Raw genomic sequence first — 22,480 nt, forward strand, 5'->3', positions numbered from 1 at the left:
GTTTTTAGGGGGAAATTGGAAATCAACAGTATATGCCATGTAGAAGTGGTATACATCATCTAAAAACAGCGAACCTAAAGATTAATTTGAGATGCTGCTCAGCAGTACGTGTCAAGTTTTACAAAAATGTCACAAACATTGGGTTTTGGTTAGGCCAAGGGATATCAGTTTTGGTTAAATTAGACTCAGGTGTGGCGGGAGCTAATGTTAACAGGCTAGCAGAAAGGCTCATTTGCTGATCAGCTGGTAACACCGTCCTTGTTGCTGGGGTAATATTGTATCCACCTTTTGGTCTCCCTCAAGGTTGCCCCAGTGAGTAAGAGGCTTCTCTTTGACCCTCAAAGCCCTTCTGAATTGTTACCTCTGTTGGCCGCACTACCTACTGGCACTGACAGAGCTAACAGTGATAACATAGTTAACAATGCTGAAGGGGTTTTAAGGCTAAAAACTGAGCTGCTTACTCACCGGGGACACCTGTCGGGAGACTGGAGGGTGGACACAGTGTTTCCACAGCAGTGTTGTTGGGTCAGGGAGCTGTTATTAGCAGTAAACTGCAAATGAGCCACTCCGTCAGCTAGCTCCTGACCCGGGTGGGATACAGTGCAGCAAATGGAAGAGTAACAAAATAAACCTATATACCAACATGTGAAACTGGTCAAAAATAAATGGTAAATGGTTAACAGTTGACATCCCTAGTAAGGCCCTATTTTAATTTTTAGAACATAATTATCGCTCAGTTATGTCTCACATGTTGTAGCAGCAACTTTTAGGTTGATATTATTGATTACACAGATTTGGTGCTAATTTTAAGCACTTTTTACAAGTCAAAAGATAAAAGCAGTCAAAAATCCCTCCAAAATATCTCATTAAGACACTCAAGGTTTTGAGGGAATAAAAACGTCCACATTTGAAAAGGATCACAGAATAATACAAAAGGACGCACAAACAAGAAAAAAGAAGAAGAAAGAAACAGAAAGTTTGCTTCCTCTGTAGCTTAAATATCAGGATCCAGGAGCAGTCTCACTCCATTTCCTTTCATTACAGTTACTCATACCAGAGCAGCTCGAGTCTTCGTTTGTCTTGTCGTCTGTGGCACGGCAGCCTCCAGTGTTGAAAGGCTTTTACATGAGACCGTAACCATTCAGAATGTGCAATATATGAATTTCAGTTACTTTATTTTATCAGCTGTCGATTTAAAACAAGAAAAGAAAAAAAAGAGATTTCAATTCTAATGACAAAGAAGGGTGTGACCAGATGAGAAAGCGTGCGCAGCAGCGCTGCCAGATTAAAAAAAGTCAGTGTGGTGCCCTGTTGAGGTCGAATCAGTAGATGTGTTAATTCTGTCATTTGTTTTCTTGCAGAAACTGTGTTGAAGTTTCGAGCTCTCAAGAAGCCTGCCCAGTTAGCAGTCATCAACAGTTTAGAGAAGGTACCTCTGCTGTCCATTCTGTCTCAAACTATCACTTGACATTTGTCTTGCTCCTACAAAACGTTGACTTTTGTGTAGTTGTGTAAAGACACAATACAGTCAGTGCTTGATAGGCCTCGTACTATTGAATAGCTGTAATGTCGACAATAACTGAACAGTTATTAACTATTAGCAGAGAAATGTCTGATTGCTGTCAGTTTGCTCATTCGTATGGAACCCTGAGCAGCCTGTTTCCAGTTCTTTTTTTAATGCCGTTCTCTGGAGATCACTAGCTATTTACTTGAGTCAAGAAAATCAACGTGCTGTCATGAGAAAACAAAGCATTGCTTTATTTCATTGTCTCAAGAAAATCAGCGTTGTTATCTGGAAATTGTAGAATTACACTAAGTTATTTCCTCTTATTGGGCTACTTGTAATTCTCTATCAGAGATCAGATCTGCTGCAGCAGACAACTGTAGCATCTGATTGAAGCTGAAAATTTCCGATCCAGTAGTGGCCATTATTGACTGATTATTGATATTGATTGATGGCATCAGAAAGTAATGATATTGAAGTGGTAACACCTCTGGTGTGCACAAGAGCAGCCAGACTGCAGGTGCATCCTTCCAAAGGCTGTGAAACTTACAGCTCATCACGTTCAATACTCTCACCTTCTTTATTCATCGGCCTCCGTCATGATGACACAGGGACAGTTTGGAAATCATGCGGAGAGTTTTCCTCAGAGGAAGCTTCTTGTTGTCTGGGACTCTGGATGGAAATGACTTTTTTAAACTTCAGTTTAACGACTTTTTGTAACGATCTTGTAATCTCAGGATCACAAAGCTTGTTTTCTCAAGATAACAAAATATTTATCTCGATCTTAAGATAACGGCACGCTGCTCTCTCTCTACAGGCTTTTTGGAACTGGGTGGAGAATTACCCAGATGAGTTTACCATGCTTTACCAGCGACCACAGGCAGATATGGCAGGTATGAACAGATGCAAAGGTGAAAAGGCAGTTTTCCAGCTGGCTAGGATCCTTTATGCAAGTAGAGCTGCTCTTATATTGTGTTAAACAGAATGAACCACTCCATGCAGGACCCTGTGGTTCTTGTTAGTGCTGTTTCTGTGCTCGGCATATATGTCCCTCGTCAGGACGCTGTTGGTGGCCCTCATTGATATGTTATTCAACAGCCTAGGACTGGGCAATATATTGATTTCATGAATATCGCAATGTGAGACTAGAGATGCTCTTTTATTTTAAAAATGGTAATATGATGTTGTCTTTCCTGGTTTTAAAGGCTGCATTACAGTAAAGTGATGTATGTCCCTCACTGAACTTACCAGACTGTGTCATTATTTGTCTTTAGCCACCGCATGATTATATCTACATTACTGATCATTATTGATTAAAAAATCTCATTGTGTAAATATTTTGTGAAAGCACCGATATCAATATTGAGATAATTTGTCACAGTGTAGTCAGTGATTTTCTCTATATCACCCAGCCCTATGATAGCCCCATTCATATACAAGCTATATTCATACTGATTTAAATGAACGATTTGAAAGCATTTCCCATTTTGCTGAACAAGAGCTTGTTGTGAGCAAAGGCTTCAGCTGATGCAACAAAAGCAATGGGAAATGACAGAACAGGATGTGATGGAGTGGTAGGAGGATGGAAAACAGACACTGCATTACTGATCACTGTACACACTGTAAACTAACAATTCACTATCATAGTACCACTGCTCCTCTGTGTCACATGCTGTCACACTCAACACTGCCACATGCTGATTTCTGTATGTAGTCTACAGAGCAGCGCTACTTTGCTCTTTCTTGTGAAGGCAAACTGGGACCATAATCCGTCGATGGCATAAAGTGGCTTTTCATTTACTGACTCAAAAAAGTGGATTTACTCTTTAATAAACACTAGCTTTGTTTGTTTGATGATGTTTGCACTGTGGACTGACCTCAAATGCTGCAAATCAAATATTTCTTTGTTGCTAATGGCAGTTTCTCTGATATTTATCATGATTGTGGAAACAATCTTTTTGAATGTGGAGTTGTTGCCATTAACTGTGTGTGTTGGTGTGTTCAGAAGCTGCAGAGAAGTTGTTTGACTTAGTGGACAGCTTTGCGGAGAGCGCCAAGAGGAAGGCAGCTGTGTGGCCTCTACAGATCATCCTCCTCATCCTTTGTCCAGAGATCTTACACACCATTTCCAAAGACACTGTGGAAGACAGCAAAGCCAACAAGGTAGAAGGAAAGAGCATGCATGCAAGCAGGCACGCACGCACACATGCACATACATATACTGCTCAGAGACAGACTCCACCACTCACACACTTTCTTGGCCTGTTGTGTCTGCAGAAGCTGTTCTTGGACAGTTTGCGGAAAGCGTTAGCAGGCCAAGGTAGCAGCAAGCAGCTGACGGAGAGCGCTGCCATCGCCTGTGTCAAACTGTGTAAAGCCTCTACCTACATCAACTGGGAGGATCACTCCACCATTTTCCTCCTGGTCCAGTCCATTGTCATGGATCTCAAGGTTTGGCCACTTACACAAATTAGACTTTTCCTTTTTCTTGATGTGTTTTATTCTCTCTTTGCATCCATTTTGGTCAGACCAGGTAATAAGGCAGAAGGACGCAAAAAGTGCTGAAACTGAAAGAACGTTTATTCACATTGAAGCAAAGGCATTTCTGCGTGCTCTCATATTTCATGTCAGCCCTTTCTTAAAATACTGCTGCGTTTCAAACAAAACAAACAAATATCAGGTAGATGCATTGAAAAGATAATGATGATAATAATAATAATGATAATAATAATAATAATAATAATAATAATAATAATAATAATAATAATAATAATAAGACATTTTATTTATTGAGTACTTTTCACAATACTCAAAGATGCTTAACAGAGACAAAAACAGTGTCAATTAAAGTGAGTCAAACATACAGAATAATTATAAACAAAATCAGTAAAAGCAAGACAGACAAGCATGAAATGTGGATAAATCAAACATTAAATGCAGATTTTAAAAGGTGTGTCTTGAGGTGGGATTTGAAAGTGTTGAGGCCAGTGGGGTCTCGCAGAGGTTTGGGGAGTGAGTTCTAGAGGGTGGGGGCAACAACAGAGAAGGCTCTGTCCCCCTGGGTCCTGCGCTTGGTCCTGAGAGGGGCGGAGAGGAGGTTGGTGTCCGAAGCGTGGAGGTTACGGGAGTGAGTATACGGGTGGAGCAGGTCAGCGAGGATGTGGAGGGCTTTGAAGCTGAGGAAGAGCAGTTTGTACTGGATTCGGTGAGGGGTGAATGAGGGTTTGAGCGGCTGCAAAAGAGAGAGATGGGCAGAGACAGGCGATGTTATGGAGATAGAAGAATCTGGTTTTGGTTAATTAACGTGGGGTTCAAAAGTGAGGTTTGAGCCGGATATCACGCCGAGGTTGCGGATGTGAGGGGAGGGAGACAGGGTGGAGTTATAATAATAATGATAGGGGGGAGGGTTTCTGTGCAACATCTGCCACCTGCCATATTGACAATAGTACTGGCTGTATCTAGGGCTGTCACAATCGTGACATTGATGATAAATTGTCATACATATATTTGCGGTCAACAGCGGTTACAGTATTACTATTACTGTATTTTTTTTCATATGAAAGCTTGATCTCAAATACACACCCTCAACTTGGTGATCCAGCAGCACCCACACTTCACTAAACATGACATCTCTTAGAGGACAGTTACAGCTACATCACTTTGCTATACATTACTGCATTAAACATATCAAATCACATCTGAAGATGAGTGCTATGGAAGAGTCACACGTTTTTCTGTTTATGTTATTACACGCTGTAGGACAATTAATTTACTATGACTTGGGTCTTACTTAAATAGTTTTGTCCATGGGCCTCATTCACCAAGTGTTAGGAAAACATTTGGTCTCAAAATGCACTTCAACTGTTTTCACAAGGATTATGACATTCGTCATGTTTTCTTATTCTGGATTTGTGCTCAGGTAAGAACAGAATCTACAGACACTTAAGAGCACGTTGACACTGTGCTGACATGTTTGTGCAAAACTCTTGGTTTTGTCTTTTCTTGTCTTTGTCTTGTCTTCAATTCTACAGTTGTATAATATTATAGAATTTAAATTGCAATAATATTTTACACTTTAATATATTTTTTATATAAATTTTTTAGTGAAAAGCATAATGGTCTTCAATTAACATCAGTTATAATAATGGGAACTGTGCCATCTAATATTAGTGATTGAAAAGTGACAAAGCAATGTTCTGAAATCAAATTCCCACTGTGGCTTGAAATTTGATTTCCTTTTGGTTCACTTTGTGTGGAAGTCAAACTGAAAGTACATCTGAAAAGTAAAGTAGGAAGAAGCACAGTTGTCCTCATGGAGGAGGAGTGGATTGAAATCCAAAATGAAATTTAATCTGCTCATTCACTGAATGCTTTACAAAACAGCTGAAAGAATGGACACTGAGTAAGTGTGTATACAGTTTGAAGTTTCTGGTTTCTGAATTTCAGTGTTTTTTATTTCCTTTTATGACGGTATAACATTAATTTTTTTATGTCTCTTTATTAGATGTATCAAGATGGGACCTTAGTAGCATACACATGTGATTTCCTTTTGCTGGCCTAGACTAGTCTAGCCTAGACTTCAAAGGCCATAGTCACAAAACTCCTTGCTGTCACTAGGAGCTCCGAGAGCTTCTCCTAGTGACAAAATTATGTAAATTCTCAGAATTATGATGCTTTATAAGAATTTCTTAGTGAAAGTTAAGGTCAGGTCCTTGTAAAGATAAAAGTTATCCACAAAGCATCTTAGCCCACAAGAGAACTCCTAAGGTGACAAACTGTTAAAAGCACTGACTTTCAGGTGGCTAATAGTTTTCTTAAGCAGAGGAGACAATGGTGGAAAGACATCTGCTCTATCTATCAGAATGTGTGTTACATGTGAGTCAGGTTTGATGTGGCATCCAGTGGGGCTGGTGTGCCATAGAATCACCTCCGGCTACATGACCGTCCTCGCCCACAGAACACCTGCTGAATCTACCTTGCTGGATGCCATTGTCATGTCCTCGTTGTCACAGAGCTGGTAACATGGCATGGGAAAAAAATGCCTCATGTTGGATGCAAGAGCCAACAGTCTCATGCACTGCCACCATCTGAGACAGCGAAGACTCAAAGGATTGACTTCAATTTTGACTGAAATGCCGCCACAACAACTGGAAAACTTCTTCTCAAAGGGGCTGAGAAAGTAGGCTTCACTTCAAAACTTAGGCTCAAGAATGGATTGATACCAGCAGTCAGTGACCCAACCAGAAGAAAGTAAGTTTTGCCATGTTTTTATTGATTTGTACTGTTTATTTTGCATGTTATCCTGTTTAACACAGCATATAATGTGGCTAGCTTCAATTATAGCAAGGTACAAGGTAACTTTATTGTCATTTTTCTTAAACGTAGTTTAAGAAGACATGAAATTTTAAGGTGATCCTAAACCCTGCTACATCTTTTGGCGTCGAAGGAGGAGTTGAGGAGTTTCACAGCCTAGGAAAAGAAGCTCCTCCGTAGCCTGGTGGTTCAGCAGTGGATAATTCTGTATCTTTTTCCAGATGGCAGCAGGGTGAACAGACTGTAGCAACTGTCTTTCAGTATCCTTTGAGCTCTGTGCAGACACCTCACTTCACTGAGGTCACTGATGCTCTGTAGAAGTTAACCAGGATCCTGCTCTGGAATTTAGCCTTCCTAAGTTTCAGTAACCTGGGTGGTGATGTGTGATGACCAAGATAGGTTCTCAGTGATCGTAATTCCAAGGAACCTATAGCTGTTCACCTGCTCCACCTCAGCTCCACTGATGTAGACAGGGGTGTGTGTCTTTGCCTCCTCCTTTCTAAATTCAACAATCAGCTCCTTGGTTTTACTGACATTGAGCAGTAGGTTGTTCTCTGTGCACCACTCTGCAAGATTGTTGATTTCCTCCGGTATGAATTCTCATCGTTGTTTGTAATACGGCCGATGATGGTGGTGGTGCCGTCTGCATACTTCACAATAGAGTTCTCCTGATGTCTGGGAGTGCAGTCATGGGTGCACAGTGTGAACAGGAGGGGGCTGAGCACACAGCTCTGGGGGGCTCCAGTGTTGAGCACTAATGTAGAGGAGGTGTGACTGCCAATCTGAACTCTCTGGGGTCTGCATGTGAGGAAGTCCTGTATCCAGTTGCAGAGTGCTGTACTGAAGCCCAGAGTGTTAAGTTTTCCAACCAGCTTCATAGGTGAGATTGTGTTGAATGTTGAGCTGAAGTCAACAAACAGCATCCTGATGTAGCTGTTCTTATTCTCCAGGTGAGTGAAGACTGAGTGAAGAGCAGTAGATATGGCATCCTCTGTGGATCTGTTGGTTCTGAAAGCATACTGGTGAGGGTCCAGGCTGGCAGGGAAATTGTCTTTGATGTGCTGGAGAACCAGTTTCTCTAAGAACTTCATCAGGATGGGGGTAAGAGCCACAGGGCGGTAGTCATTAAGACTAGACACAGCAGACTTTTTGGGTACAGGAACGATGATGGCTGTCTTGAGGCAGAAGTCTCTTGTGAGAGTGAGATGTTAAAAATGTCAGTTATAACATTAACAAGCTGATCAGCACAAGTTTTTTGTACTCGTCCAGGAATGTCTGGGCCTGTAACTTGTTTATATTCACTCTCAGCAGGAGTTTTCTCACATCTGCTGTGGTCACTGAGAGTGGCCGGTCCTCTGGAGGTGGAGGAGACTTCACTGCTGAGTCTTTAGTGAGGAGGTCAAAGCCAGTTTAAAATGTGTTCAATGTGACGCTCGTGCTGTTAGTAAATAGGGCTTGGACGATATGCTTATCTGTTCCATACTATCAGGATACTTGGGTGCTGATGAGACAAACATTGCAATGTTTAAGTATTACAATTCAAGAAGTATTGCAATTTGATATTACAATTTCTTATTATTTTTATTTTTATTTATTTTTCTGCTAAACACTAGCAGACCATGAAGAAACTCATGCTAGCTTCAAACACAGACCTTCACATAAGCAACTGTAGCAACTCTGATGCAGCCAGCACCAACCCCGTCACCAGGGTGACAGCAGGCCAGGTCTAACCTCTGCCACTGCAGCAACACAAAGTTTGCTGGTGTGGGGTTTGCACTAGCTGAATTCAAGTGGCTATTCAGGCCCATCATTCAGCTTTTTTTTTTCTTGAGACAGATATGACATCAGTGGAAGTTTCTCTCCACCTCCACACTTCAGTTACATCGTTTTAGACACTAGAAAATAGATTAAAGAATCTTAAAAAAAAAACACCAACGCATAATAAATCAGTTTTTTTCCTACCAAGTAGTTAGGCTTCCTCGGCTGTCTGCATGTGTGTCTCTTGCCGTGACATCATTTTTTTACACGCTGCCTGCCACCACCTACACAGCACAATTGAGAAGTGTTTACAAGTTAAGGCTTCACCCTGTGAGCTTCTGTAAAGCCTGCTGGTTTTCGTTATAAACATCTTCAGAATTGTAACTATAATTAATCTTGATTTGTCTCTCAAACTGTGCCATGTTGGTTCTTTCATTTGTAGGAACTGAGCCTGGAAAGCCCTTGAAAAGTCATTGAGTTGTATGTTTAAGAAGGAACTGGAACCCTGACATACAGAAATAATGTCAGCAGCCCAGGTTTCTCCTGTCACGAGCATATAGTCTCATGTTGCATCACAACACCGAGCCTCACGAGGTAAGTGTGACTTTCTGCAGCAGGAGCTGATTTAAAAAGTTTTTTGTACACATTTGAGATGATGATGGAATATTATAACTTAAATCACCTGGATATTGACGGGACTGTGATCCCTGTGCAGCCTGTTAAATACATGCTTCTCTTTCGTTCAGATGGATCTGCAGTGAGACTTGGCTGGCCCTGCCCCTGAGTCTGCCATGTTTCACAGATGATCTGAGGGACCCAGCGCTCAGTCCTGAAGCTCCTGCTTGATGGGATGAACCCCCCAGACTCTCCTCGCAGTATTAGAAAGCATCAGAGGAGGAAAATGTTGCTGGGCACGTGTCATGCCTCCAGTCATGCCTCAGAGCTACTTTACCAGCTGACACAATATCTACACAGTTCACATCAAAGTGTGCATTATGTAATACCCAGTGTATATTTCACTGTCATTGATTATGAATAAAGTGCTTTATTTTTTAGGAGAGTTTTTGTCATTTTTAAATACAGTAGTAAGTTCCCTTTGGTTGTGGAGAAATACAACATATTCTTTCAGAAATGCTTAGTGTGAGTACACAGTTTAAACAGGTGATATGAAAAACTTGATTTCCTCGGGTCAGTTCTATGTAATGACTCAGCAGTGCAGATCAAGTAGGGTCAAAAGAGAAGTCACAGTTTCAAATGACATCACACCATTGGGGTACAACACACATGCAGTGAAATCAGGTCTATTTTCCAACGGTTATTCCTCTCTGTGAGTGTGTTGTGACTGGTCTGGAGTATATCTCACCAGTAAGTTTGCTTTTGGATAAACTGAAGTGACCTGTGGCCCCCCCTGTCCCACCAGGCTCTGCTGTTCAACCCAGCCAAACCCTTCTGGAGGGGGACAGGTAGCCAGAATGCTGACGTAGAGCTCATGATGGACTGCTTCGTCTCCTGTTTCCGCATCAATCCTCACAACAACCAGCACTTTAAGGTGGACTGAAAAGTGATAATGATTTGTTGTGTGTAGCATTTCCGCCCCTCAGCTGGTATGTACAGTCAGTTACTCTGACTAATTCTCATGAGTGTATCTTCTTTATCCTGAAGGTCTGTTTGGCCTCCTCCTCCCCATCCACCTTTCACTTTGTCCTGGTAAACTCGCTTCACAGAATTATCACCAATGTAAGTCTGCAGAGCTTTTTCACACATTAACCATGATGGAATAGTTTGATGTGTGACTTAATGTGTCTCACCCTGCTCTGTCTGCTTTCAGTCTCATCTGGACTGGTGGCCTAAGATTGATGCAGTGTACTGCTACTCTGGAGAGCTTCGCTTTATGTTCTCAGACACCCTCAATCGGGTCATTCAAGGCGTCGGCACCCACGCTCCACTCCGCATGACACCGGTTAGCGGACAGTAATTTCTTACATCACTTCACCACATGAAAACATGCCAAATCACAGCGGGTGTAAAGTTTGAGAATAATTAGCAATTAATTAAAATGAATTTATTAATACACCCCCCATTTAAAGCGCTACAGCTTATAAACTAACAAACCTGTTGAACTCCTAAATCTGAAGCTGTGTGGTATATCCAAGAATTACTAGAAATCGAGTTTATTGCTTTATGTTAATGACAACTTGAGTTCACTATCACTTGGGTCTAATCTTTGCAGTTTTGTCCATTATTTCTGTCTCTTATGATAACATTCAGATACTTTCAGTGTGGGTTTTTTTCTCTGCACATGTAGAATACAGAGCATCTCAGCATGCACATCAGACGGACATGAGACAGGGAACACATTTCACCATCTCTGGATTTTTCTCGCAACTTCTTTTGGCTGCCTTCATTCAGAGTGTAGAATAAACACGTGAAATTAGACCCATAGTCCACTCCTCAGCAAAACCCACACTCACTGCTCAACATACACTCTGGATGTCCTGATGCAGTTTGAAAGCAGTGTGCCTGGACCTAACACAGTTTGCTGTCCTCCCACAGAGTCTGACATTCAAAGGAAAGATGACCACCAGCCTGAAGTTCAAAGAGAAAACCACAGACCTGGACACTCGAAGCTACAAGTGCCTCCTTCTCGCTCTGGTCAAACTCATTCACGCTGACCCCAAACTCATGTTGCATGTGAGTCCACCACAACACCCATGTCACAATGACTCACTGGCATAGGAGCAACTTCTCTACATAATAGCTTTTCTTGCCTTTAGGTTTTGACACACTTGTACGCTTTAGATGTTTATTGTTCTTATTCTTGCCTATCAGTCTAAATTAATTTCATTTGTATGGAACTAGAATGATAACTTTTTGAACTTGTTTTTGTGTGTTAGAACCCAGTGAAACAAGCTCCAGAGATGCAGAGCAGCACAGCAGAGCTCATCACTGGCCTGGTGCAGCTAGTGCCTCTAACTAACACCACCCAGCTCTCACAAGAAGCCATGGAGGTTAGACACTGAATTCATCACAACACTTCTCATGTTTTTGGCAGAGGAAGAGGGCACAATTTGGAGAATTCACCCAAATTCATTCTTTTCTTGCTAGTCAGATTTTCAGTAGATTATTATGGCCATAATTGTAGACAAAGAAAATACCAAAACTATGTTGCATGTCCATTTGGTCAATGGACTTACAAAACACATGATAAAAAGAGAGGAGTAAAAATTACATACGGCAGAGGCTGTCTATTTCTGCTGACAGCCGCACACAACAAGTGGAAAAAAATCAGCAAGCCACTGTTTCTCTGGATGTGCCGAGGCTGACGGGCAGCTGAGGCGTGCCTGACCATCACTGCTCGTGCAGGCAGTAAGCATGCTCTAACTAGTTAACATGGGTGCCGAAAAAAACCAAACAGGTTCGGCGACGCTCACGCACTGTTTCCACCTGCAGTGTGAAGCGGGCCTAAAAGAGTAGCAGGTGGCACCTTGTACGGTAGACTTGGCCACGAGTGTGTGAACGTGTGTGAATGGGTGAAAGTGACATGTTGTGTGAAAGAGCTTTGAGTGGTCAAAATCATGAAAAGTGCCTACAAGTGCAGTCCATTTAATATTTTCAACTGTTTTGTCACATCACACCTCCACTGTCTGTCAACAACTTAAAAACACAATCTCGTCAACATGAGGGTGTTGACAGAGCTGTGTTCTTATGTCATATAATGAACAGGCTTAAAATCACATCTTTGCCCTCAATGCTTATATGCTAATTTTGTTATTTTAAGTTATTTTATTTTATATGTATTCAACAGTTACTATTAAACTATAATAAAACTGTAGAATTTACTGTAAAACAATTTATATATAATATTTCACATCTGTTCTTGAGTAACCCAAGTAAAAAGAAACATCTTTAACCGTCAAAAAGTCTGTTTTCCAAAAAAGGGATGTTTTAATTTGATTCAGTATGTTTCAAATGTAAGAATAATAATATGTACAATAGTGACATTATACTTATCTGAATAGAGTAATAATTAAGTCATATTTTTCACCAGTTTGTCTGTTTCTGTAGCATGCATAAAACAAAGTTGTCAGAATGCACAAGGCGAAGTATTTAAAATAATAATAATAATTATTATTATTATTATCATAATTATGATAATAATCATAATAATGATAATAACAATAATTATTATAATAGGTTAGGCTACTCTTTATTAATAGAGCACATTACAAAGTGCTTCACAAAGGCAGCAAAATAAAACAGAAATGTCATCAAATAATCAAGTTTTAAAGGAAAATGCATAAATACAAAACACACATACACAAGGTACAAAGAGAGATTTAAAAAAGTATTTTTTTTTTGTCTGCGCCTGAAAAAATTGAAGTCTAAATTAGTCCCTAAATCCTGCTACATCTGTTGGTGTCGAAGGAGGAGTTGAGGAGTCTCACAACCTGGAGAAAGAAGCTGCTCCATAGTCTGGAGCAGGCGCACACACACACACACACACACACACACACAGTCATCCTGGAAATGACTAATATGAGAACGTCATTGTATAGTTTAAGCAGTTGGACGAGCACACAGTGATATCATATATGAGGGTGGTGTATGATCAGGGTGCACTGGTATTTTGTGGCATTGTTGCATGTGGGAGCTGCATATATTTTCCTGCTTTTTGTACCTTTGGTAATCACATGACTGATAAAGTTTGAGTCTGTGTGGAAAGAAAAGCAATTCAAAACATCTGTGTTGTATTTATTTTTATTTGCATAATTTTAACTGTAAAACAAGCCAACGTCCTGTTTCTCTCCCTCTCCTGTCGTCTGACCTGTCTGTTTCCAGGCTCTGTTAGTTCTGCACCAGCCAGAGACCATAGAGTTGTGGAATCCTGATGCCCCTATAGAGACGTTTTGGGACATCAGGTACTCACCAATCCTCTCATCATTCCATAAAGCAGCGGGAGCTCAGATGCGTTGCTCTAATCCACACTCACAGCCATGGAGCCACAGTTGTATGCCTTGGCTCGGCTGCAATGTGTTGGTTAAAGTGACACAGCAGCTGTGAAGCGTCTTCAGACCTCTTTTGTAGTTTTTAAATATTTTGTTTTTATTATAGTAAATTTGAGATGTACAAAATGTGTTTAAAGCAAAGGTTTGGGGACTGAAGCCACAAAGTTACTTTAATGTGATCCCAGGAAATGTACAGTTTATTGATCTGAGTGGCCGTGCTGTGCGCGCTACAGCAAGAGCTGTGGAGTGAGTCACTGCAGCTGATTGAAAACATGAAGCACGATTGTGGATATTGGCTTTGACTTGATTTTAGTGTGTATAAAGTTGGTGTTAGATTCTTAAGACAGGCTTCAGTGGTGCTGTCAGCAAGGACATGTGTGACTTGAGTCTGATAAACATTTGTCAGTGGCAGACTACAGAGAGTCTTCAAAGACAATGAATGTGCTTGTGTGTGTTTATCATGATACAGATGGACATTTTCATGATTTATTTGTGATGAGCATTTAACACTGGAAAGCCTAAAGGTTCTATATGATATCCAGAGCAGCCGCAAACCACTGTTTGCTACGTACAGATATAGATATAGATATATAGTTAATTTTGAGCAGAGAACGAAGTCACGCTCCCTGTGTGTGTGATGTAATCTGAGTGTCTCTGTTCTTTGTTGTGGTAGCTGGGCCAGCCCCGTGTGCATGTAACTGTGCTTCCAGTTGCTGCTATTTAGGCTCAGCCACCTCAATTTTTGCTTGTGACATCAGAGGTGAGAGCTGTGTGCAGGCAATCCTGGCCCATGTATTCCACTTTTATGAAACAACTGTGATCGGTTTCTGAGACTTTGTGGAAATCATTCTTTTGCCAGTAAAACAACCTATTTTAAAAAGGGCAAATCTCTGTGATCCTGTATGATTTTAAACGTATCAGTAAAGTTTTCAGGAGAATGACTCCCCTCTTTTTTTTGCTGCTTTGTTTAGTTCACAGGTGCTCTTCCTTATCTGCCGCAAACTGATTGGTCAACAGATGGTCAATGGGACAGAAGTTCTCAAATGGCTGAGGGAGATCCTCATCTGCAGGAACAAGTTTCTGCTCAAGAACAAGGTACAGTCCCGTTCCTTCACTGTAGCAACAGGCTGCTTTGTTGGTTCCAACCAAAACACTGAGGGGAAGACAAACAAAATCAAATGTTTTTATTCACACCAAAGACGAAACAATTGATAACAGCACTGAGTGCCAGTGAGACATTATTATTATTATTATCCTCTTCCCTTACCCACCCCTCGGACCTGGACAACTCAAAAAAGCAGAATAGTTAAATGAACGAGAGACAGGACAAAAACAGCTGCAACAACAAGTGTTTAACTTAGTTTCCCAGTTTGGCTTTACTTTCCTCAGCTGCCACATGCCGAGACATAATATTCTCTTGTTTTGCATTGTGGATGTCTGCTGTGGATATTTCCAAATAAATAGCAACCAGGGATGTAAGACACCAATGTGAAATGCTGAGTGTGTGAGGTGGCTTCCATCTTTCGCAATATGTTTTTTTGCTGCTGTTAGGCCAGCAAGTAATATTCATTTATGACATTGTGAAATCTTAATCATGGACAGATTATTCAAAATAAGAATTAGAGGACTTACCGGCATATTTTGTGCCACTATCTCAGATAATGCAGCTGTCACTTCTTGCCAGAAGATGGCAACAGGTTTGCATTTCCAAAGCATATGCATATAAGTATGCAAAGCAGTGATGATGACACTGGTACGGGCTAGGACTGCAAGATTAATTGGAGAAAAAAAAAGGAAAAAATCATGATCTCAGTTCACACGTTTATAGAATCTTTATTTCTACTTGACGACAATTCACTCGTTCCTATTTCCCTGTGCATGTGTGTTAAGTCACTGCAAATTAAAAAACAATATTTCTGGTTTTGGCTGCTTCACAATAAAAGCCATTAAATAACATAACCCCTAAGGACATTTTTGTGAAGAATTTTGGAAATGAAACAACCAGAGAAGTTTTACAGCTGCCTAAATATCTGTTAACCTTAAGGTAAATTGTTAGAATGTAGAAAGATGCCATTGGCTAGTGCTAGCAATGTTAGCATGTAATGTGTTGTTTATTGCATTCTACTTTTTATATTCAGCAGTATTTAAGTTCATTACTTTGATGTTCTAACCTAAAAAATGAAAAGGGACTTGAGGTTTAGTTTTTGTTACAAAAGACTTCTAAGTTTAAATCCAGCACTTTGTTATGTTTAATCCAAGCACTTTGATCTGTCTTATGTAAATGTCATCCATTTAAAGCTCTCTCTGCACAGCAAGCATCTCGCATTAAATGTTTTTGTTTAAAAAATAAGAATGTTGAGAGAGAATCTTGATCTCGATTCATAGGATGGGATTCATAGACAAATCCTAATTCACATTTTAACAAGAATCATGCCATGCCAGGCCGGGCCGCCGAGCAGGGGAGTCCTCTTTGAGTATGTTTGGCTGGCTGAGAAGCAGATTTCTGTTGGTCTGAATGCTCTAAAAGCTGTAAGATCTGGTGTGGCACATTGCCTGTGAGAGAAGTCTAATGATGTCTGGTCCTTGATTGTTCCAGGAGTTTGCCACTATGGGTGGTGGCATCCCCATCTGCCGGCAGGCGCAGACAAAGCTAGAGGTATGTCTTTACATGTTCCTGTGGAGTCCGGACACCGAGGCGGTGCTTGTGGCCATGTCGTGTTTCCGCCACCTCTGTGAGGAGGCTGACATACGCAGCGCTGCTGACGAGGTGCCAGTCCAAACCATCCTGCCCAACTACGCCACCTTCAGTGAACTGGCCTCTGTCAGCAACATGATGGGAACAGGTCAGTCCTCCTCCAGCTGAGTCCATTCACTCTCTCAGCCTGATTACCACAGCTTAGCTAATGTTCAGTGCTACACCTCATCGTCTGACATATGATAGCATTTAAATTCAAATAGAAACCTGAACAAATGCCTGCGTTCCCTGTCATTAAGAATCATCACATGGTATGGAGGAAAACAAAGAACAGTTTCACAACAGAGAGCATAATCTGCGCATGTAGAGCAGTGGAGATTTGTGCACTTAAGTGTTTGCATGTCTTTTAAACTTTGGCAGTGAGCTCTGACATCTGTTAAAGCTGTGATGGACAGTACATGGTCCTAATATGCTGTGATTTTTCCCTGCTCAGCACCGGTGACATAGAGGTGTGCAATCAGTTGTTAAGTAAGCGCTGAGGAAAAGGCCTCAGCTTAGTTCACTGTGAACTTTTTTTCAAGATTCAGCAGCATGGCTAAAGTCAGTACAAGGCAATGCATATGAGGCTTGACACAAGGTACAAGGTAGATTTATTTGTCTTTTTTTTAAAAATATAGTTTAAGAAAAAATGAAATTCAAATTTCATCCTAAATCTTGCTACATCTTTTGTCGTCGAAGGACAGGACACCTGCGCTCTCTCTCTCTCCCAGTTCTCAACATGTTCTGTCACTTTCCATCTCTCTTCACCCTCTTTCTCTCTCTTTCCCTCTTGATCCACTCCATTAAAACTCCTGCAAAGAGCCTTTTAAGCATGAGACAGTTCACATAAAAAAAAAGAAAGAAATTAAATCAATAAATGTCAAATCGGCAAGAACGCGACGTGATTCAAGCCCGAGGGAATAGTGAGAAATTACAGCCTGGCCAGGTTCAGGCAGTGAATCAAAGCACTAGTACAGTTCTAGGTACAAGCTGGGTTATTATAGGTCTCATTGCAGCTCACTCTTATATTTTGGGGTGGTCACACTGCTTATGGTGATGCCCAGCTATTCTGGCTGGGTGGAAATACAATGTGTGCGGTTATCCTGCTGCAGTTAATCCAGTCCCTGCCCCTTTTCCAATGTTATAAGGTAGATCTTTGTCGTAGGCCATACTTGCTCCAGCAACAAAGGTGAAAAAATAATGAATGAAAAGACTGTGCACTATACAGAACTGCACTGTGGAGGTAGACTGTTAAACTCTCGACTTGATGATGCACTCGCATCAATATAAGCGCTCCCCTGCTACAGAAAAGCTAACGTTAGAATACATGAGACCAGTGTTGTCCCACCCTCCATGTTTGTTATGTCCCATGAGCTCCCTGAGCTCCTTCACTTAAATACATGAATGAACATCTATGTTTGATGCCACAGTCACATAAATACAAGCAGAATATCCGTCACTAATGGACCTGACAGTCTGTCAGCCCACATTGGCTACCCGGCTCGCTGGCAGTCACTGCTTACTGCTGTGGGTGTGTGCTTTGTGTTAACTTTAGCTGCTGAACGGGAGGCTGGCACTGTGCTGTGGCTCGCTTTTCGGCTCACTCATCAGCTCATTCTTCAGCTGAAGGGTTGTGTATTGGTTTGTGTACTGTGAGACTGGGATAGCTGCTACCAAAAGGCTGTTCCTTCATAGGGGCTTGATCTTCATTCCTGCTCCTTCAGCAGTTATCTCCAACGGTTCAAAGCTGTGATTACAGCATTAATCTAATCCTCGGTATTTGGTGATTTCTTTAATCGTTCAGATATGGCTTGGTGGTCAGTGACACATTTTTCTGTGGTGTGACAAACTCATCATACATTTAATTTTGCATTACCTGGCCTTCAAAACAAACATGTAGCAACGTTTATTGGAGCAACTGGCTGTTAGTTTTTCTTTTTTTTCTTTTTGTGTTGTAGACAATGGTGTCTCCAGTCACCTCTCTGTCTAAAATTTGGGCTAAATTTATGTTCATGCTCTAGTGTTAGTGGTGCCTTTTGTGGTTGGCATTCAGTGGTGGTGGCGTGTGGCTGCCAGTCACTTTCTAGGATAAGGAAATCAATTCACCAGTCTGTAAACTCTCCCTCTGCTGACTGCTAGCCAGCTAGCCAAATGGAGGTTTTCAAATGTAAAGATTGAAGAAAAAATGGAGAAGATGGGCACAGCCGAACTAGCATGCTGCCAGCGTTTGTACAGGTGTTGGATAACGACCACTGTGCCGCATCCTTTTCCAATAGGATATCAGAGCTCTGTACGAAATCTGCAGGCATTGTCAGTGTGAGGACTTTCCTCCATCAGCAGTTTAAATCTTGTTTCCACAGGCCGCTCCACCTTGCAGAAGAGGGTGATGGCCTTGCTGAGGAGGGTAGAGCACCCCACACCAGGAAACATCGAGGTAACATTCAGCTCCAACTGAAACCCATATACATGTCAGTTTAGGATTTTTTTCGCTCAGTTTTCTCTCACTCTTGTTAATGTTCAGTTTATTGTCACTTGGTTCCACCATCAGGCTTGGGAAGACACATATGCTAAATGGGACCAGGTCACCAAGCAGATTCTCAACTTCCCTAAAAACAAGGCAGATGATGGGCAGGTAAGTGAGTGACAGAAGGGACCTCTTCTCTCTGTGTGCTTCTGAGTGACGGATCTGTGATCATATGTGATGCTATGATAATCTGGGACTAGAATCCTGATGTTGCCACCAAATCTGTGCTTGTGGCTGTCAGGTCCCCTAGATCAAACACTTTAGAGATTTGTCTTCTCCTCATTGTGAGCTGTCCCAGATTTTCTTGAAGCTAAAAACTGGGTGCGCCTGAAGTTGGGGCGCTTTGGAAACAAGTATGAGACAAGAGTAGAGCATGAGAACACTTGGAAAACCAGAGGCAGCACACACACGTACACGCATACACAGAGAATGACAGTTTACATGTAATAGAAATCCTGGGGACGACATATAAACCATCCAAAGAAGATAAGCCCATAGATCTGATCTCAGTAAAGCACTGAGGTAAGTGCAGTTAAAAAAATATGAACAGTAATGTCAGTTACTCTCGGCCAGTGAGGGTAGCTGATATCTTTGGTTGTGGTTGTTAGCTGAACTTGAAATGGGAACGTGTGGACAAAGACACTGCGAGTAAAATAAGACACATAGAGCCTGTCTGCCGCTCAGTGTCTCTGTGTTCTCCTACAGCAGGAGTGGATCAACATGACCGGCTTCCTGTGTGCTCTGGGTGGTGTATGCCTCCAGCAACGCAGCACCCCAGGCCCAGCCACCTACAGTCCACCTATGGGCCCCATGAGCGAGCGAAAACCCTCCATGATCTCCATGGGTCCCTGCGATGCGTCCAACCCCGCGGCCTCTGCCTCCTCCTGCTCCTCATCGGCCTCCAGCGAGACGCCCGTCAGCCGCTTCCTGGACCGACTGCTGGCCCTGCTGGTGTGTGGTCACGAAAGGGTGGGGCTCCATGTTCGCACGAATGTAAAAGACCTGCTGGGGCTGGAACTCAGCCCTGCCCTCTACCCCATGCTCTTCAACAAGCTGAGGAACAGCATCGGCAAGTTCTTTGACACACAAGGACCGGTGAGTGACGCTATGGCAGTCAGTCCTTCAGACTTGCACTTTGACCTGTACCTGTTTGCCATCAAATGGTATGGAACTGATGAGTGTGGTAAATTGAATCCTAAAGCCTCATCCCAAATCTCTCTGTATTTGAGCAAGAGAAAGCTAACTGATCTGTCTATGAACTAGTTTATTTAATACTGGTGCGAATCTGTGGTTTCTTGGTCTGCCCCTTTGTACGTTCAAAGCTGGCTTAATATACAGCTCTCCAAATCTGCACAATTTCCTCCTCTTTACAGTGTCATCTTTTTGTAGCAGTTTGATTTGTCTTACAACCTCAGTTATCTTTCAATCTGAATTATGAATCTGTTTCCAGGTTCCTATCAATGAAACCAACACCCAGTTTGTGGAGCAGACCATAGCCATCATGAAGAACCTGTTGGATAACCACACAGAGGGCAGCTCGGAACATCTGGGGCAGGCCAGCATCGAGACCATGATGCTCAACCTGGTCAGGTCAGTGTGGCTGAGTCCCTGGAGAGTGCTGACGCTTGCCTTCATACTTCCTTTAGTTACTGTACAGTAAATAGTCCTAATGACCCTGACAAAAGGAATCATTCCTTTTTGGTCTTCATTGGTTAGATTACTGTTGGAGTAGTTGTGGCGACACCCTGTGGTGACTGGTGGGACCTTTTACTTCAGATCTCAGAGTACTGTTTGGTATAATACAGGGTTCCCATGGCCATGGAAAACCTGGAAGAGTCATGGAATTAGTAAAAATCATTGTAACTTTTGGAAAGGTCATGAAATTTTGTTGTGTGTAATGGGATTGTTTTAATAATTCTCCATGGATAACCTTCCAAGTAATGTAGTAAAAGGGGTTATTTATTTTCTGTAGCTGTAGATGTAGCATCGCTCAAATATGTGTTTGGTTAACCATTAAATCTCTTTTTTTTCTCACCATGTTCCATGTGTCTCAGACAGCTGAAATTATGTTGTAATAGAGTTTTAAAAATTTTGGGTAAGTGGGGCAAATAATTGCTTTAAGAGGCTCTTGAAAAGTCATGGAAAGGTTTTGAGATTTGGTTCATGAAAATGTGTGGGAGCCTTGACAATACATTTTATTAATATAACAAATATTGAAACCAGACACAATCAGAGTTTACATAAAAATGAAACATTAAAGACTAAAAAGCAAGACTGAAGTATCTGGTTGCACCTCAACTGTTTTATCTCCTTTGGGTTGCCGAAGCTTGCACACAGTTGGCTAACATGGTGAAAAGCTCCTTTTCATTGTATTGTGACTTGCGGACAGAACCTTGTGTAGCTGTTCTCCGTCTCTCAGGTATGTGCGCATCCTGGGCAATGTGGTCCATGCAATCCAGATCAAAACCAAGCTGTGCCAACTGGTGGAGGTGATGATGGAGAGACGTGACGACCTGTCCTTCTGCCAGGAGATGAAGTTCAGGTCAGTGACCTCAGCTGATCTGTAGGTACACACACATCACTCTGGATGTTAGCTCCTCTGCGACTCCTCACCAGTTTCCATATTTCACTGTGTTCACCTTCAAAACTCTGAGAAGGACAGAGACGTAGGAATTAGGTTCCAAGGCTGACAAAGTAATAGTTTCAAACCTGGTTTGAGGTCTTGTGTTTTCCTCAGCTTGTACTTGTTTATTTTCCCTGGGTCACTGTGGAAGGTTTCAATCATGCTCTTGTCTTCCCTTGTTGTTTGTAGGAACAAGATGGTGGAGTATCTGACCGACTGGGTGATGGGAACCTCCAACCAGGCTGCTGATGATGACATCAAGTGTCTGACAAGGTGCAGCTCTGTTACATGTGCTCAACTCAACTCATGCATTGAGAGAGGTCTCTCCTCACTATTGTCTCCTGTGTGTGTGTGTGTGTGTGTGTGTGTGTGTGTGTGTGTGTGTGTGTGTGTGTGTGTGTGTGATATGCAGGGACCTGGACCAGGCCAGTATGGAGGCAGTAGTGTCTCTGTTAGCAGGTCTTCCTCTTCAGCCTGAGGAGGGAGATGGAGTGGAGCTGATGGAGGCCAAATCTCAGCTCTTCCTCAAGTACGAACACACCTTCACTCAACTTCTAACTCATCTCCATAAAAGTTCAAAATCATTTTAAGTGGGGCTGTCAGCTTTAACACGTTAATCACAATGCCATAGGGTCCATAATCAACACATAATTTTTTAAAATCGCGTCAATCGCCAGCCGACATTCTTGTCTTAACAAAGCTGTACGGGGCTGAGTTTTACAGCTGCATGCTGCGGGTTTCATCTGAAACTAGAAGGCTTGAGGAATCCAGTGGTATCAGCTATGTCATGCTAGCTTTTTAGTAAAGGGGGTGCAATAATGCTCCAAAACCTAGACTTCTGGCGATGGAAAAATGGCATGGCCATTTCACAGGTGTCCTATGACCTCTGACCTTTAAGATATTTGTATGAAAATGGGTTCTGTGGGTTCCTATGAGTCTGCCCTTTACAGACATGCCCACTTTATGCTAGACCCATGCAGTTTTTGCCTTATTTGATTCCTAATCAAGAAAATCTGGT

General features: G+C 41.9%; 1 protein-coding gene across 3 annotated transcripts in view; it reads left to right on the plus strand.

Moving 5' to 3' along the window:
* The window catches only part of nf1a (neurofibromin 1a), a 96,793-nt gene that overhangs the window by 13,919 nt on the left and 60,394 nt on the right, over positions 1-22,480 (plus strand). For 2 of the 3 annotated variants that reach the window (XM_088079368.1, XM_088079370.1), the window contains exons 6-24: positions 1,362-1,429; positions 2,322-2,397; positions 3,510-3,667; positions 3,782-3,955; positions 9,996-10,124; positions 10,238-10,312; positions 10,404-10,535; positions 11,129-11,266; positions 11,470-11,583; positions 13,415-13,494; positions 14,553-14,676; positions 16,178-16,424; positions 18,676-18,749; positions 18,864-18,947; positions 19,545-19,934; positions 20,290-20,429; positions 21,259-21,381; positions 21,652-21,735; positions 21,875-21,991. In XM_088079368.1, coding sequence (XP_087935494.1) covers positions 1,362-1,429; positions 2,322-2,397; positions 3,510-3,667; positions 3,782-3,955; positions 9,996-10,124; positions 10,238-10,312; positions 10,404-10,535; positions 11,129-11,266; positions 11,470-11,583; positions 13,415-13,494; positions 14,553-14,676; positions 16,178-16,424; positions 18,676-18,749; positions 18,864-18,947; positions 19,545-19,934; positions 20,290-20,429; positions 21,259-21,381; positions 21,652-21,735; positions 21,875-21,991 — 2,527 coding nt within the window. The remainder of the gene's footprint in view (positions 1-1,361; positions 1,430-2,321; positions 2,398-3,509; positions 3,668-3,781; positions 3,956-9,995; positions 10,125-10,237; positions 10,313-10,403; positions 10,536-11,128; positions 11,267-11,469; positions 11,584-13,414; positions 13,495-14,552; positions 14,677-16,177; positions 16,425-18,675; positions 18,750-18,863; positions 18,948-19,544; positions 19,935-20,289; positions 20,430-21,258; positions 21,382-21,651; positions 21,736-21,874; positions 21,992-22,480) is intronic. The other variant, XM_088079369.1, reaches the window with a different exon arrangement.

This window comes from Plectropomus leopardus, chromosome 6, assembly GCF_026936395.1.
Source record: "Plectropomus leopardus strain MGB_pleo_1.0 chromosome 6, ASM2693639v1, whole genome shotgun sequence".
In the NCBI taxonomy this organism is placed as follows: Eukaryota; Metazoa; Chordata; class Actinopteri; order Perciformes; family Serranidae; genus Plectropomus; species Plectropomus leopardus.